Raw genomic sequence first — 18564 nt, 5'->3', positions numbered from 1 at the left:
GGAGCAACAGGATAATGCAATCTGGAGAAAAGCTGCTGCTTGAGTGTTGCATCCACAGCATTTCTCACAGGGGCCGACAGCCCGTGAAGTGCTCTCCAGATCCGGCACACGCTTCTCTGCCTCCGTCATATCATCACTGTTGAGGAAATTGATGATTATTTCCTCTGGAGCTGCTCCTTCAACAAGGTGGCATCCTCACGGGGATTTTGTTCAGACTCCCTCTGGCAGCTTCTGAGCAGCATAGTGAGGAAGGTGCCATCCCACTGGGCTTCACTGTGTTCAGCACTGACAAAGAGTCTCACTTACAACCATTTAATAATAGTCATACGGATGAATGTTAATAAGTAAAATGCAGCCAATTAACATCAAAACATACAGAAAGACTTCTCATCCCTTTATTGCTATGTTTTAACTGTAACCCTTTGAGGGTATTGTCAATAAAGCATTAGTTGTTGTTCTTCCTTCTACTTCTAAAATATTGCATTCTTATTATGTAACTGAAATCATAATATCAAGTTCATTTCAGCTTTGATTCATTTATTTTAGGTGGTGACGGATATCATTTTAACTTTATATTCGTATCATGTGCATTTTTACATTCCTCGTGTCAAATTGTGTCAAACAAAGTTTTGAAAAAGAAAGTTTTGAAAAAGATTTTTAATCAATACGTGCTTGCATCTGGTGGCTGGCCTCTCCTCAGAAACAACAGGGTCCCTCTGGTCTACTTAATAAACAAGTGATCATATAAACACCATATTGCGCTGCTGGCTTCATCTCATATGTGCATCAAGTAAAACAAAATGACCAAATAAATGTGCATTAAAGTGATTACCACACCTAGCTGCCTAATTATGCATCTCAAACAAAATAATCATGAAATATGTTGTTATATTCATTACATCAATGTCTGATGAAAATAAACACACAATCACGGCAAAGAAAACACTGGCAAAAGCTGCATTGAAAGAGAAATGTTTTCAGCTTTAGCACAGCGAGGCAGACTGCAGGCTTTTATCACACACCATCCATTCAATGTCCCTGGATGTCATTTGAGTCCATTTGTAGCTCTTTATAAGGTCATATCCAGAAAATGAATCTGTATTAGATTACTGGTATTCACACACCATTTAAAGCATGTACACAATCGGGATGTAACAGCTCAAGTAAATCACAGTCAATATCCAATGCAAGTACAATTTTGGGGTCCTTGGACTTTACTTGAGTATTTCCATTTGATGCTACTTATATCATACTTAACTACACCTTTTTATTCCACTATATTTATGTGACAGATGTTGTTAGTTATGTAGTTTTACATAAGATATATGTTGCTTATAAAATACAGCGCATCAAGAAGAATCCAACCTTTTTAGGCTGTGACCTATTACAAAAAAGCAGTGTGGAGTTGGGGCCCCCTGTAGCATTTCAGATAACTATGAGTTGTAAGTACTTTTGCCAAAGACTTATTTCCCTTCTAAACATCTCAGACGGTTTCATTTGAACAGTTTTAGGCCGGAAAAGGTCAAATTGCAGACAAAAAAAAGTGTGTTATGCTGGTTTTGGTAAACCAAATTCTCTCCAGGTATATAAGGATTTGTATGGACGTAACTGTAAACCGTTTAATTTCATTGTATTCTATTTGAACTAAACATTTGTTTATATGTTCTATGTGTGTGTAGTGTGAAGGGACTACATCTTACAGCTTATTTCATTGTGAAAATCTGTTCTGTAAACTGACAAATAAATACACCCTGTAAAATAAATTGTTTTATCATTTTAAAATGCCAATTTAGTTTCTAACCCATCTTTACATATATTGTTTTACGTCATAGTCATTCATATATAAACATACAGTTATTTAAATCAATATTTTTTTAGTAATGTATCAAATGGCAATGGAAAACAAATGACTGTTAGTGATTAACCTATGGATGATTACCACCTGCATCTTCAGCTACCTTCGGCATTACGGAACTTTAAAGTGAGTTTCTGCTCATTGTTCAACTGTTCAGGCCACAACTTTACTATTTTGGTTCACCCTCACCGATCCCATGTCATTCTACCTGCACCGAACAGCAGACAGACACAGTTAGCAATTAGCTGGTGAACATAGTGGAGCTTTAGCCGCTAGACAGATATTTCCTTCATGATTCGGTAAAGATCAAAAACAGAACTAAAAGAGAATGAATATTGGACTTACCATGACCAGGTGCACACAAACACGACTCCAAATTAATGATAATGTTGCTCTGTAACGGTATTAATGTATAAATAGGCAACTGTTTGCTAACAAGTCCACCATATCAACATAAAAAGTGTTGTGTTCACAACCTCTGCCTCCAAGTGGCCAAAAAAATCAATTATTGCAAGGTTAAATGTTTATTACAGTGTGATGTGAGATGTTGCAATAATACAAAACCTCTGTCTTTCTGCATTCACCATGTCCACATATATAGTAGATCCCACTGATCTTACAAAGCTTGCTTGTGGGACCACTGACATTTTTCATACAGGATTTTATAGTCCAGTTGCAAGTGGGCTGATCCTTCCTAGTTTAAGATAGACCAACATGTCTCTCTAATAGAAATAGCAAGTGAGTCCTTAATGGAGGACTAATCCCTGCAAACCCCCATCTATTCCCTGGCAGTGCATTATTAATGGGCAGTGTGGAGCCTGGTGAATACAGGGGCCTCTCCCCACTAATGCGTTCATTCCTCATTGTTAGATGTCTGGTGAGGAGAACACAAACACATGCTGCCTTCTTTCAGACTCATACCTACAGATGCACATGCATGCAGACCATCCATGCAGAATATATTCTTATGGGAAATTATTATATGTTTAGAAGACAGTCAATGGTAAACTCAGAATCCTCTGCAGATCCTCTGATAAGGTCACAACGGCAAATTGAATGCAGGGTATTGAATCCCACACCCACGCTGTCAATCAGCATTTCCTAATTGGATCAAAGATTACTTGTGGCAGCTGTATAAAACATCAAACGAGTAATTAAATGAAATAATGAGAAAATAAACCTTAATGTTGCCAAGTGGGAATGCAGGCGAGCTGAGGAACGTGATTCCACTGTGCTCTCTGAAATTATCTCTCTCCGGCTCGGGCTAATTGCTGGAGGATGTCCTCTTAACTGAGTGTGAAAAGCTGTGTCTAATTACGGCAACATTAATCAGGCATTAGCATGTTATCACAAGGTTAACTTATCAAGAGGGGCCCAGAAGCAGCTGGAGGTGCCATTTACCCACGCTGCACTGGGCCAACTGAGCCACAAGGGGTAGTGCTTGTTCTTCCTGTGAATCATTACTCAGCCCCCTTGAAGCCCAGGGCTGAAATCAAAGGCAACCATGTTGGATTGCACTGTGTGGGCATTGTGGTTTAGAGATTCCTCAGTGTGGAATTGTAACGTCCAGAATCAATATCAGCTATTTCCTGCTCATTGTGCCGCTGAAATGAGAGCATTTATCCTCGGGGGGGATTCAAAATTTTAGCTCATAATTTGTTAACATCTTACTTTGCACGGACACACCAAATGAGAGATCTTTACTATACACTGTATGAGGAATTACATGGACTGAAAGAATCTGCTAAATCAATGTCAAGCAATTGTGTGCTTGGTGGAGCAGTTAAGTCCAAATCTAATGAAGACTGACTGGATGGTGGTTGCATCCTAATTTACCCCACTGTACAGATAAAACACCAACCATCACTGATTGTCAGGAAATATTAAATGTAAACTATTTGCCACCGCCGTAACAAGAAGCATGTATATTGAATTACGTATTGATAATAATGTACATTGTACACTGTGGTTTCGGCCTGCTTTTCTAAAATATCAACAAAAAATGCATGAGCTGGAATAGCACAGAGGTGTATGTGCAATCTTGAATCCTCGCATGCCAAATGACCTGCATGTGTGTAGATTAAAGGTCATTTCTGGCAGCAGTTTGGTCCTGTGCCCTGACTTCATTACCAGCAGCTCCAGAGTAGTCTCATCAGGATTCCAGCAGGGCAGAGAAACCGTACCTCCAGCAGCTCTGCCAAAGGCGTTCATTTGTCAGAGAGGCATGGAGATCACAGGCCGACAAATCTCCCACGTCTCCCAGACTGTCAAGCTCTTTGCCTGCATATCAAAGACAAAAGAACAGAGCCGGGGAGCAAGAGAGCAGAGCAGCCATTCTATGTAGAGATGGTCCGCCGTTTAAACCCCCCCGAGCTTGCCCTTTGAAAACGCCTATTAGCCTGGATGAGAGAGATTACAAGCAAATAAAATTACATTCATTGTGATATTTGATTTCATAATAGACCCAGAATTATAATTACACCGCACTCACACTTTTCATTTAAAAACCATTCGCCGACAACAAAGAATCAGAGATGGGAATAAGCAGGTTGTGCATTGAGTGAGTGAGTGCACATTATCAGGCCTGTTTCACTAGAAGTAACAATAATGGGAGAAGAATGGAGACACTAATAAGAATGTAATCATGTGAGAGAGCGGGATTTAATGATATGGAACTCAGGGCTTTATTTTCATCTGTCAGTCTTTTGGTGCAACACCAGAGCATGTTGGGAAGAAAATGCCTTTTTTTATTATTTCTCCCAGAGGCTGCAATATGGAAGCAGATTGTGTGTTTTTTAAAGGCCCACTTCTTACCAACCAACACATGGGTTATATTACCCATCAGAACTCAGCTGCAACCTGTCTGACTGTCAGGGTTGCACCAAAAGCACAACGGTGTATTACAGGGGGAATGTGGGCATATGCTGTCTGGCTTAAACCAACAAGCAGAAGGGAAGAGATAAGAGACATTCTTGGGCGGCGCAGAAACGAGGCATGAGAAGGGCCAGCTTGATAGCAGTACTTGTTGTTCTGATGTGTTAAATAGCTGGCCTTCAACACCCCAATCAATCGCTGAGTGAGCCACTGTGTAGCCAAGGGTTGTGTGTGATAGCCAGATGGCTGAAGTCAATGGAGCTCTGCCTGGTCTCTTGTGTCACAAAGGGATGATCGTGAATCTGGCCACATAGACAAAATACATGAAATGTTACAGGCTGAATGTTTTCCTAGGTTGGTAAGCTCCAAAAGACGTTTCAGAAGATATCGCTGATTAAGGCTCTGAGCTAATCAGCAGCAGAATAATAACAAGTCATCCTCAAAACATCTAACAACATAGTTGGCCTTGGAAGGCTATCATGCACATTTTTGTTTTGGCTTGCACAACTTGTTTGTCTGATGTGATATGTATTACTGTAGATCCTACTGTGCGTAATGATGCCTACCAACCATTGTTGGTCTGCTACTCCCGCCATTTGACACAGGAAAGCGGGAGGCAGCCAACGCGCTAATGTGTGCATACAAGAACGTCTGTGGGACAAGAAAACATTTTGAACGTGCTCCAAGACCTCCAGAGGCCTATGTTGACTAATCTGCAAACAATCCGCAGTGCAAGCCCCATTGCAAGTGGAAGAACAAGCCCCTTAAGCTGTGACATTAACGAACATAGCGAGATAAGATGGGGTTTGTTATCTTGGTGCATGAAGCTCCTGCCTAGATTGGAGATAAGACCCCTTCAAAGCATGTTTGCTGCCAGACAAATTTCCAAAGAAGCAAGGGAGGCAGGCAAAGCAAGGCCTGGAATGCTGAGAAGCCCTGTCGAAACCAGTCTCATGAAGAATATGACCCCCCTGCCCCTTTCCACCTTATTCTGACCGCCTTTGGTATTTTTGTGAGAGAGTGTAATAACTTGAATGCAGTCTAAAACCAGCGGCCTTTCTGGGCATAGCATTGTGTACCTTCCTCTGTTGAAAGAAGCAATAATAATCCAATATGAATCAAGAAAACAGCCACACACAAAGAAGTGCCTTAATACAGCAATAAAAAAAATGACGACTCAAAAAGAGTTAGTTGTAAAATCTTTTGATATAAGTCAAGACATTTATTGAGATACACCTTGCTTTTAAACATTTGTGTGAGTAGTAACTTTTTGTTCGTATTATTCCTTCACTTTCCACTCTCAGATTTTAACTGGTGATCCAGAGATTGAATCACGGTCACAAGCATGCTTCTCCTGTTCGAGAGCTGTTCCTGTTTTTGACTTGTGGTGGAATGCGATCCGACTGCAGGGACTGTTAGCATCTGAAGATATAAGGGCGTATCCAGTACATTTTGAACAAAGAGTTCTAATATTAAAAGCAACTGTATCTGTTAACTACTGCCAACCAAACCCTAGCCTTACCCTATCAACAAGCTAAAAACACAGTTCAATAAGTCTGTAATTCATCAACTCAAACCAAACAGAAATCACCCCATTCCTCATCAAAGCTGAATACAGATGCTGTGCTGTTGCCGATTTAGAGTAGGCCTACTGGTGGTCTTATTCCAACTACTGGTGGTCTTATTCCATCTTGAGCCCGGCTATAAGGCAACACTGACAGTTTAATATTGAAGCTTTGTGTTTTCAGTAGAGGTTTAGCATGGTTTTATGTGGAAAGATAGGACGTTTTATTTTTAAATATGTTATTGATTTATATTCTGTAAAAACAACCTTTTTGTCAATTTCATAATTTCCTATTGGAAAGGAAATCCTCACACATGGATGCCAATAACTAGGTGTTGCGTCTCTGCCAGCGTCAAACTGAATAAATGCTTCTGAATATGCCCACACCACCAGAGGGGATGGACTAAATCGTAATTCTCATTCTGCGGCTTGGAAAAACTTCCGCCTTCCCGGATGCCAAGCGGCTCTGAGGCGATCCCAGTGATGAGCCAAGGAACGCTCTGCTAACTGAGCTCTGGAGAAATACGGTCACGGCAAGATCCATATTCAAATAAACTTCACTCTTGGCCCGAGCACACAAGCCATGTTGTCACCAGCTGGCAGTGCCTCTCACCGCCCCTTCAAATACTGAGCCACTTTTGATTAACGTCTCTACGGCTAATCATGTGCGTAGGCTGTGCCAAATTGGACGAGCCACGTATGGCCTCCATTTGCTTCGAAATCTCTTATTTTTTTAAACTCATTTGAAGCATTTCAGAGCCTCCCTTTACACCACCCAACCATCCCTTAAGTCTTCTCTTGTCTAGTGCCCATACATAGAACAGAGAGGGTTGTGTGGCGGCACGGTGCCATCCTGTGGGTCCCTGAATGAGAGGTCTATCTCTGCCAGATGCACCCAGCTGCATAAATGTTATTCATTTTTTATGGTTTGTGTACATAATACGGCCAGTGTGGGAGATTGTGAGGTTCCACTAAAGGCTGGAAAAATCCTCAAAATTGAATCAAAGTGGAAAACTTATTTTGGCTGGTGGTGACTGTTCTGGACCTCATTCTTTTCCATCTCCCTTAATTCTCTTCCACTCCTCCCTGCTTCACGTGCTCTCTGAGGTTCCTATGTGTGATTTACAGTATATGCTTCCTCCAAGACTGCATTGGCTGCTCTCCTTGTACAGCCATATTGGTGGTAGTGGTGTGAGACAGCCGGAATATTTGTCATAGGACCAGAGGTGCAAAGACATTAGACAGCACTTTGTCACCAGGGTCTGGAATTCACACCATTTGGCTGTTTCCAAGTCAGCTCCTTAACCGCTGACTGGCCTGGTTTCTGTCAGCTGCCGCTCTGTTGACATTGAGGGCTAAAAAAAGATGGCCACATGGAATGATGTATGCTACTAGCCTTTTTAGGTGGTCAAAACAACATGCAGCCTACAAAGAGCGCTGCGACAGGGATCCACAGCCAGAGCCCTTGACTAGGTGCTCTCCCCCTCAGTTCACAGTTCAGATTTAGCTTAGTGGTTTAGAATAGCTCTCGTCAGGGTTTTCTAACCCCTGCAGAGAGATGAGCTTGAACTCTGAGCAGAGCCACCGTCTCCCAAATCACCAGGCCCAGCGGAGGCCCAAGCAATCCAAATGTGATCGTGGCAGGGGCCTCCCGTCTCATTACCAATCTCCATTTCAAAACAGCCTTCAAATGGGAACTAATGCATTAGCTCTCGCTGGGGGAGAAGTCTAGGGAGCCACTACATAGCGGCTCAAAAACGCTTTCATAGATGTTTTATCAGTGGGGGAAGAGTGAGCAAGAGAGAAAAGGAGCTTGGGCTGAACCATTCATTTGTTGCCCATCTTATTAGCTTGGCACTGTGTTATTAGCTGCCATTGTGCACTATAAAAGCCCCTTAGGCCTGTTCCACTGTTCGTAGAATCTGGGGTGAGCTCTGTGCCAAGCACTTTTTGGAGGCATTTGAGACCATGAAAATTCAATCCTAAACCCTCAGCATTGAGGTTTTTCACAGATAAATGAAGAGGATTAGTGGAACAATAAAACAATGTCTTACCTCAGATACCACCGTATCCTATTAATTGGGATTATAGTGGAGAAATGTGTAAAAAAAACCTCAATCTTGTATCAGTCGCTTTTTTGACTTGCTGTTACGCAAAGCCCTGCCACAGTAACAATGCTCCATTTAACAGGAAATGTGTTCCAAATTATGAACAAGTAAAAATAGAAAATCATAAACAAAAAAGAAAATAGCCTGGACATGTGAAGAATAGCTTTGGAAAAGAGCTGACAATTGCAGAAGCTGTAATAACCTACCTTGGGTTGGATATGCTAGGCAATGTGTCAATTGATTCCCATCTGATGATGGACTGTGTGTTGAAATAAATTGACCTTGCCAGACGATGAGTGAAATTGATGGAGCTTTTCATCTCCGGAGGGCCGTTCCACACTCAGCCGTTAAAATGGATGGAGATGGACAGAGTGATTGAGTCGGGGGAAAATGTAAGGTGTGTGTTTTTCTTCTTCCAAAGCTTGCTTGGTAAATAATAGTTACAGGAAAAATCACTATGCTGTAACAAGTACAGGGGTTAAGTACCCGTTGTTGACCAGATGATTAGGACTAAAAGCACATAGTGCTAAAGTGAAGCTGGCCACTGACAGATGCTACCCGTCAGAGGAATATGTGGCTCAATTACCTGGAGCCTAAATTGAAAGTGATAGTGATTTAAGTCTTCCCAATACGCCAGCCTCATTCTGGCAAACAGTCTTTTCAAGGAGCCCTTTCAAAAAAAAAAAACAAAAAAAAAAAACTGCCGGAGTGTGCGAGACACAGGAGCGCCATTGATTTTCAATAACATCCCCTAATGACCTGGCCACGGTTTGATCCACGCTGTCATTATGGGCTGCTACCATGGGACAAGATTGGTGTGTCTCACAGCACACAGCAGCGAGATGAGTAGTCGAGGCATTATCAGGATGAATTGGCCGTCTCTGGACAGGCGGCAAGCACAGCCGAGGTCTTGTCAATAACAGGACGGGGCGCCTCGCGGCTCCCTGCACGGCCCACTCCAGAGCGCCTTCCGGCCTTATTAGAAAAGCAGATGAGTGGTGTGCATGAGGAGAGGGGGGGGGGGGGCGTATGAGGAGAGAGAGAGGAGCCTGTCCTCCACCATCCGATAGCCTGCCTCCCAGGCATTGCTCCTCTTAATGAGTCCAGACCGCGCGTCAATATGCGGCTGGGCTGCCAGTCAATACCGGTTACCTGCAACACAAACACTCAAAACCTGCTTTTATACAAAATCAATGTCCTATTAGTCCCTCCCTGTATTGCCTTGGCCCAATCTCATCGATCCCCTCTGAGGAGCTCTGCAGCCCATGTATGACAGATTATGGTCAAATGATCTCATGGCATAGGCTACTCTGCCGGCCAAGTCTGTTGCCCGTACGATTACAAATTGATAGCTTGATATATATGAGCAAATACTCTAAATGCTGAAATCTGAGGCACGAGCATTATTGGCAAAACTATCAACCTAACATCAACACTCAACTCAGTAAGTTTGGCTTACAGACCGGTTCAGTACTTGTAGTCAGCACTGACGACGAGTGCCATGAGGAAAGACAAGCAACACATGTATGACATTAGGTCCAAACTTTATTCCGTACATTTTAAACCAAGAATGTTCATTTTCATTTTTTTGCACGCCTAAAACTCTACTTGTTTTGTATACAAGAGTCTAAGAAAAACAACTGCACAACACCACAAGGTTGACAGAGAAAGTCCTTTTGCCGCCCACTAAAAAGTGTCCTCCTTTTCTGTCTGGGGCTGGTCCAGTTTTTGACTTGGAAGTCTTTTAATAATTCCATCATTATTTATAAACAAGTGTTAATCCAAGTATCTTTCCGTATCACCAGTATTGTCTGCTCCCTCCGGGTGATTTCTTCGTTAGGGTGCTGTGTGCTGCTTTGCATAGATTGCAGATGATCCTTCTCGGCCCCCCTACAACACCCTCTCATCATACTTCTCATCCATTGGCCAGGCATGTCTGTTGCCACGATATTCAACAGGAAAGTGATTCCCCAAGTTTCATTTCATTTCATTTTTCTAGAAATGGTTAAAAAGACTAATAAATTTACACTGTAATTTCGCAGCAAAGGAATATCAACAAGTTATGTACATGAGTTTTCTTTACAGAGACTGAACAAAGACCTCATAATATATATTTATCTGCATATCTCAAAGGCAAAAACAAATGAACAAAACAAATCGGTAATGTAACATTGTACATTGTCATCATTGAGGATATCCTGGTACCATGAGGTTAAATTACTGAAGTTTGAAACAAAATCCAGTCTTTACAGTGGGTCATAATGGATATGTCTCACAATCAACTGGGATAAATATTGTAAAAGGCATGACTAATGCACAAAATTCATAGAAATTATATCTATACATGGAACAAGGATAAGAAATGTACAAACTCATTTCAGGACCTTTCCTTTTGCATGGAGCTGAAAAAAAGGTATTTGATTAATATATTAATAATTATCAAATATTTAAGTCGGATATAAACATACACATATTTATGTTCTCTTGACCGACATTATTCAACCTCCAGTCCACTAAAAATAAAGTCATGGCATGTGCTTAATCAGCCTTACACACCTTTACTTTGTACAATCATACTCTTTCCCTTAGGAAGTTTTGCTCCTATCTGGTTAAGAGCAGTGCATTTTGTTCACAAAACATTTCAGATTAGGAGAGTGGGGCTCGTGTGGAGTGCGTCTAGTAAGACTTTGTGCACGTTTCTAAGAAGCTACCGAGCCTCTACCTCTTTGGGGTTGCGAGATGGGGAGTAGTCCCGTGGGTCCTGGGTGGTGAGGGGGGTAGTCCTCCTGGGTGAGGTTGGCCTGGCACTGCCGGCTGGTACAAGGGGCGGGGGCGCACTGAGTGCAGCAGTCGGAGGTGTTCTGTTCAGAGGGCCGTTGTGTCCTGTGGATGGGCTGAGTCTAGGGTAGGGCATGCCGCCTAGGTGGGGCATAAAGGGGGCCATGTGGGGTAGATGGCCCTCCATGGGGGACTGATGCAGCTGATGGAGGCGTGCTCTGTCCAGCTCCTCCCTCAGGTGGAGGCGCTCTCGCTCCTCCGCATGCTGTCTCATCCTCTCGTGTTCCCTGCGCACCTCTAACAGGTGCTCGTGGTGGGAGTAGTCGTGAGCCTCCCTTTCGCGGTAGGCTCGCTCCTGTTCGTACACACTGGAGAATCGATGTCCTTGCTCGGCCCTGAGCTGGAAGTCCATGCGCCGCTGCAGGTCGAGGCTGCGGTAGGCCTCTCTAAGTGGGTCCCAAGGGAAGGCCGGGTGGGGCAGGCGCTCTCTTCCTGCCAGTGGGCTCACTCCCATGAAGGGAGCCATGCGCGCCCGGTCCAGCACATTGAGGCTTCCCATCTGGGGCATGGCACTCATTGAAAGGGGCAGAGAGTGTGCCATGGGGACACCATGCATGCCAGGTGCTGGAATGTCACTGCCGCGTGGTGAGGGAAGATGCTGGTGGGACAAAGGTGGATGGTGGTGGTGCGGGTTTACAGGCTGGCTGATTTGAGCAGGGAGAGCTTGGGCTGGTGGTTGGGGGGCAGGCTCCGAACTCACCACCATGACCTCCTGCTCCTCCTTCCTCTCCTCCTTAATCTTCATGTCATTTTTCACCTTGTGGAGGAGCTCTGCGGGTGAGGGCTCTTTCCTCTCGCTGTCCTTGAGTGTAGGTGGGGGCCCACCTGCCATTTTCATGCCCTGCTCATTGATCACTGCCTTGGAGTATGGGGAAGGAGAACGTTGAGCGGGTTTGATGGAGTCTTCTGAGGATCTCCTCTCTAGAATCTCCTTGCCAGGCGAGCGGCTCTCCTTCACCTTCACATCACCCAGCGCAGAAGACTCCCTGTGGCGCTCCAGCAGCTCCTTCTCCGCCTCACGGACCCGATCTACACTTCCACTGTGATGTCGACCCGAATCACAGGAGTTCTGGCTGTTTGAGCGTATCAGGCTGCTGATCTGGTAGCTGACTGGCGCAGAGGCCGGAGATGAACGGTTGGAGTGACGATTGCGATCCACGGAATCCCTGCAATGACATAATAAAACTGTTTAGTTAGTGCCAGTTAAAACAAGCATCATGTAGCTGGGTTGTATTTAGGGATGATTTACATTTCTACAATATGTGACTCAATTCATAATTTATTTTCCATCAATACAGGTTACCATGCTTGTGTCCTCCTCTGATAATGTCTACTGTCTTTAACTTTGAGTAAACTCTACGTTTTGCTTTAATATCATCCACAGAGATCCTTCCAATTATTTTTTGACAGATAACTTTTCTCAGAGCTGCTTGTTGCCTGTTTGAGTTGTGTCTATGCCCTTGTTGGACCCACAAATTCAATTTATTTCAGTTTTCACGGGTACAACTAATGGACTGGAGAACTGTCACACTTTTTCTTTTGTCTTTGACAGTACATCTTTCTATCTCCAGAGCTGATTTGGGTGATTTTCATTTTGTCCAAACATAATTTAATCATCTCATATATATGCTAATACTAGCTGGAAAAGGGATCATTTTTGAGGCCACGTCTTTAGAGTTGTGATCATGATTATGAGGATAGTTTTGTTATGTGTATAAAAACATTTACAATTTCTGTCCTTCACACTTGTTTTGTGTAAGATAAGAAAATGTGCTCCATTCCTGTGGTTATCACATACCGCATTGAAACAATACAGTGAAGGTCCAAGGTCAAATGTTAAATTGTGATGACAGTTAAAATGGATAGTAATCAAATTACAGCAGAAATATAATTTTTCACAGAGTTATATCAAATATCCTCCAATTAATACCTAAAAAGCACATAAAAAAGCAAAATTAGCATCTGCCTCAAACTCACCTGTCTTTATCCTTCTCGTCCTTCCCAATGGACGAGTCTCTTTTCTCCTTTTCTCTCTCCCTTTCTCTTTCTCGTTCTCTCTCATGGCTGTTGGCTGAGCTGCTTCGCTCAGTGTCTGCGGTTTTGGGCCACTGCGGAGGGGTGGGGAAAGATGGCGGGGTGCGTCGAAGTCTGTTCCAGGTGTCGTGGTGGGGGCTGCCAAACGTGGGCAGTCCTCCTGGCCCCTCCTTGGTGCCAAACATGCTGTTGGGCCCTGGAGAGAAGAGGGAGACAGACGTGGGACCCACTGTAAGTTAATTGGGCACAAAACCTTCTTGAGGACACATAAGATGAGAAAGACTCGACAACAAAAGCTGCTTTTGTCTTTGTCTCTGGAGGTTCTCTCACTTAAGCTGTTTGAAAGAGGTAGAGGTTAATGGCTCCCCCCCACCAAAGAAAAAAAAAATCTACTCATTTGCTTTTGGGCTAAAAGGGCTTCTCACCCCCTCCTTTTGTTGCACTGGATGAACAGGGGAGACTCACTTGCCCTCTGGAGCTGAGGGCTGTGAAAAGCCAAGGGAGACCTTAGCATTCCATAGCATGTCTATTCCAATCACATCCATTTTCACAACAGGGTGACCAATTCGGCACACAAAAATAGGAGAGATAAAGAGAAAGAGAGAAAGGCATAAAGAGAATGATGCAAGGGGGGAAAAGAGAAAGCCCTCCACGGTGGTGCACAGGGGGCTTGTCAAATAATTAATAGATGAATTGCCACCAAACAGCGGACCTGAGAGTGCCTGTTGGCAGCAGCACAGCCAGATTAAAGCCAGACTGTTGGGGACATGGTTGGTGGATGAAGTGGAGGCATGGAGGAGGTTTGCTGTGGTGTGTTGTGCTGCCTTGTTGGGCCTCCCTGGGCTAGAGCTGTTTTGACACAGAAACTAGAGCTAAGTGTCTTGATTTTTTTTTCCTCCCCTCCTGGCTCTTCCTGTGGTCTAACGCTGTCCTGCTCTGTTCTGTTACTGGCCACGGGGGCCAGATTGAAAGGGGGAGCGGTGGAGGAGGAGAGGGGGCCAGCGCTTACCAAGCGAAGGGTTGCCTAATCCTCCGAAGGCACTGCTTGAAAGGTTGCCGAGGCCGCCATAGGAACTGGAGCGACTGAAAGGATCTGTAAAATGCCAAACAGGGATTAGCAAAAGGGGGGGTTGGCTGGCGGTGCTCACCCCAACACCAACCCGTTCCACTCGGCTTTTCTCTTACAAGCGAGCTCTGTTTTTTTAGCGCTGCCACCCTAGCTCTCTGCCTGGTAATCCTGCAGTATAGCCAGGTCACCTGGATGCTGGATTCACTGCCACTAACTGGAGTGTCCCTGACCCTGCGAGGGCTATTGGAAGAACATTGCTTGGTGGGGAAATTCATTTTGAGTTGTTGGAGCTGAGCTGAAAATAGTGCTAGGACAGGGGAATTAGAAGCTGTAAGAATTAGGCTAGACAGACCACAATGATTTAAATGGAGAATTGGTGTGTGTGATGGGCTCCGCTGACGCAGACTAAAGCCTCCAAATTTATAGGAATAAGACAAACATTTACCCTGAGAAGTCAGTGAACAACATTCATCAACTGATAATTTGCAGTCCCATTTTAATTCCCCAAAAATCCATCAGGAAATGCAGGACTTATCAACAGATTAGGGTTTAAGGATTTTCAGCTCTGGGGCTTGTTAATATATTAGAAAAGACAACAATGAAGAAATCTGCTCGGCCTCACACATGAATTCCTTGGTCACGAAAACGTTGTTCGCTAAATCTCCTCAGTGCACCATGTATTCATAAGCACAAAATGGATCGACTCGAGGGCTTATTCCATGAAATCCACTTGCCACTCTGAACCAAAACAGTGTTTCAGATAGAATGGAGGAAAATAAATGAATGAATACAAAATAATGAAATGCACAAATAAATCCAACATCATTAACCACCTTCCCTTACTTGAATTACTTATCAAACATATAGAAAATAGCATATATGCTGTTGCACTGCATATACCAGTGAGACTGAATACTAGGCTAGCTAAGTCTTCTTAATGAACCCAGACAGAGTTATTTCAGACTGTTATGAATCATGATGTCTGATTATATGATGGCTTACCTCACCATTACCATGAACCTCGAGTTGGCTCAAGAACTGCCGCAACTGACTGACTAAATATTAACCCTAAAATGAACCTGAGATCAACAAATATCTAGGCTTCAAATTACACCCTGGTGGCTTGTAATGTGTTTAAAACATGAGTGGAAAGAGAGAGAGAGAGTGAGGGAGGGAGAGACGGAGAGAAAGAGGAGCTAAGTGTATAAAAGATTTGAACATGGGGTTACTTACACTTACCTGCCAAATGGCTAGGAGGCAGGAAGCCGCTAGGGTGGGGGACGTGGCCATACGGAGAAGGAGCGGGGTGACCAGAGCCTATCAGAGCAGAGAGGATAGAACAGTGTCATTATTATCCAATCGGACAAATCAGACAGTTATACATTCAAATTAACCATAGAGAGAATAACCAAAATTATTACCCATCAAAAAACAATCACAATTCTGACCCCTATTTAACCAGGACTGAAAATGTCAATGAGAGTTAACATTAAAAACAGCATCACAAACTTGTTGAATATACATGTAAGCTAGAGGAATTTGGAGGTGGCTGAGTAATGCCATTGAGCAAATTAGCCATTGACATTTTGCTTTTATTGCAGCTGTTGCGTGTCAATGGGTGAGTCTATAGTTGCTTATTGAGGTCAGTTTCTGACTGTGCAACAAGCTGGCCTCTTTCACAAAACATGGTTACCATCACCCATAATCCATGAATTGTTAATGAAAGAACCAATTACAGCAGTGCCTCTGACACACCACTGCATAATTACCAGTCAAAGGCCGTTCGCCTCTCTGTTGCCCTCCAACGCAGGGAAAATCAGTCAATTACCTAACTGAGAGTCATCCATATTCATGGCAATATCTGACTCCCTTTACTGGCAAAACATTTGCAACAAAGGCCCTATAATTAAGTGAACATTACACGAGATGAGCGAAAATAAACGATGCCTTTTCATTACAGTGGTGAAGGAACAATTTTGACATACGGCTATAAACGGTCATTTGCATAAAGACAAAAATGGCACTGGAAGGCTTTGAAAATCGGATAATTTCAGTGTTTCGAATAATTGGTCTTCTAAGATGCAGATCATCCCCCCTGCATTGGGTACTGGGAGACCTTACTGACCTGTGGAAGAGAAGAGGGGTCGTGCCAGGTCATGAGTGTACGGAAACCCTGGGAAGACTCCTGGAGCTTGTGGTCGACTGAACAGGTCCAGCTTCCCGTTCATATCTAGTTTGTGAGGATCTAACTGCATTTGCTATAATCGAGAGAGAGGCAGAGAAAAGGAGAGGGAGACAGACAAACAAATAATTAGGTCGGTAGACTACAGTACCAAACATTTCCAACTACGGAGTGAGAGGGATTTATCCTCGGCTACACTGGGTGAGAGATCAGAGGAAGACAGTAACATCAACAATGTCTCCAATTCTGGCCAACTGTGTTATAACAAATATATGTAAGCTGATTAGGGACACTAAATCCTTAGTAACGGGGGTTCAAAGCCGGAGAAGGGCTGACATCACTGGGCATGAGGCATTAGCAGAGGATCTCCATGGCAAGGCCACACCATCCTCTGTCAGTGAGAGGAGTATTTCCACACAAGCATTTTTTTGTGTTCAAATCTACAACACAACAACTACTTCAACTACTAATTCTGTCACTGAGTGCTTTAAATGTGGCGGTTCATGATCTTTCTCTTAAGGTGGAGTGAGCCATGCACAGAGCCTTTACGTCTGCTTTGAAAGTGTCACCTTTTAACTGTAACTCTAAGAATGTGATGAAGTCTTGGAGAACACTTAACAAGACACCATTTCTGTTGAATTTTGTATTGTTATTAGCTTTTACAGCATTATGTTCCTTTTTTGTAATCTGCCTTTTCCCACCCAGATGGTTGTTCTTAATCTAGTAACACGATTATAGATTATTTTACAGATGACATGATCAGCCCTACTCATTAGCAATATACTGTATCTGGTTTTACATGACAGCAAGATTCCTGAAAGACATCATTATCCATCTCACGCACCTTCATTTTCTGCTGGTGGTGGTAGATCTGCCATGCGATCTGGACATGCACTGCACACCACTTGCCAGGTTTCTAAAAATTTTGAGAGAAACTGAGGTTAGCCTGCTGGCTTTGCTATAGGAAGCTAAAAATGGATTCTGGCATTGATATTTTCTGGCCAAACTACAAAGTGGGAACTCCTCAGAATTTTCAACCAGGACACGGATTAAGAAAATCAAACCCTGACTTTAGCTCAATAGAGACCTCAAAGCTATCCTTAAATGCAGCCAATACCCTGAATTTTTGTTGATCAGGAGTTGATGAAAAATTTGCAGTTTTAGACTTTGTGGCCTGGCCAGAGAGATGAAACATTTTACAAAACATGGACAGGGCAACCACTTACCCTAACAGATGTCCTGTATGGATCTGTTATCTGTATGGACAAACGGACAATCATTATCATCAATAACAATGATAAATAGTCACGTCTGGCTTTCACTAAAAGACACAGAGTAAGAGCAGAGTGGTTCGGGATGCTATCGGCCTGATGCTTACCCGTGGATCCTTCTGTAGGAGTGTGTGAGGTACTCCTCCAGGACGTCCCCCAACGTCGATGGAATTAGATGCCTGACAGAGAGAGAGACAAAAGGAAAGGGATACATGGTGATCAACCAAATCTACGAAATTTGAAACATTTATAGATCAGAGAAAGAGAAACTGAATGTCTTATTTACTGTACACTATGGCATAAACACTTTAGCCTCATAAAATGATTCTCAAAATTATTATATGAGGTCATATTACTTTGAGGAAGCATAAAAAGGAATACTATATTTAATTGTAATTTGATATATTGCATGATACATAACAGTATTTCAATAATAGGTATCACAGTTCAAGGTTGATGTCCAAGGCATGGGAACGCGAGAAGCACTGGAGGATCCTCTAGTTAGTGATAGCATCACTCTAACCTTATATCCTCCTCCAGCAGCACGATCACTAATCCTCAATGACTGCTACTGTAGATAAAACTGTGATGAAGCTGCAGATGCCGAGCCATGCCAGAGAAACACATCTCCGATCTCTCCGATCTCCTCTCTAAGTGCCTAGATCAGCTGTATTAATCCATCCCTACATCGGGGATAGGACGATCCTGCAGGGTGACCTGGGTCACCAGACCCCACAAACAAACACACATCCCAAGACCCCCCCCCCCC

General features: G+C 43.4%; 1 protein-coding gene across 10 annotated transcripts in view; it reads right to left on the bottom strand.

The window, feature by feature from the left end:
* Positions 1–8261: 8261 nt before the first annotated feature.
* Positions 8262–18564, bottom strand: part of LOC116384620 (autism susceptibility gene 2 protein-like) — a 143050-nt gene continuing 132747 nt past the window's right edge. For 6 of the 10 annotated variants that reach the window (XM_031849456.1, XM_031849457.1, XM_031849460.1 and 3 more), the window contains 8 exons: positions 17903–17974; positions 17751–17780; positions 17369–17440; positions 16468–16600; positions 15576–15659; positions 14283–14366; positions 13217–13469; positions 8262–12405 (listed from right to left, as the gene is read on the bottom strand). In XM_031849456.1, the coding sequence (XP_031705316.1) occupies positions 11109–12405; positions 13217–13469; positions 14283–14366; positions 15576–15659; positions 16468–16600; positions 17369–17440; positions 17751–17780; positions 17903–17974 (2025 nt within the window). In that variant the 3' untranslated portion in view covers positions 8262–11108. The remainder of the gene's footprint in view (positions 12406–13216; positions 13470–14282; positions 14367–15575; positions 15660–16467; positions 16601–17368; positions 17441–17750; positions 17781–17902; positions 17975–18564) is intronic. The other 4 variants (XM_031849452.1, XM_031849454.1, XM_031849453.1 and 1 more) reach the window with 4 other exon arrangements.

The sequence above is a fragment of the Anarrhichthys ocellatus genome, unplaced genomic scaffold (genome assembly GCF_004355925.1).
Source record: "Anarrhichthys ocellatus isolate YVR2014 unplaced genomic scaffold, GSC_Weel_1.0 scaffold9, whole genome shotgun sequence".
In the NCBI taxonomy this organism is placed as follows: domain Eukaryota; kingdom Metazoa; phylum Chordata; class Actinopteri; order Perciformes; family Anarhichadidae; genus Anarrhichthys; species Anarrhichthys ocellatus.
This window is presented reverse-complemented; position numbering and strand designations above follow the sequence as displayed.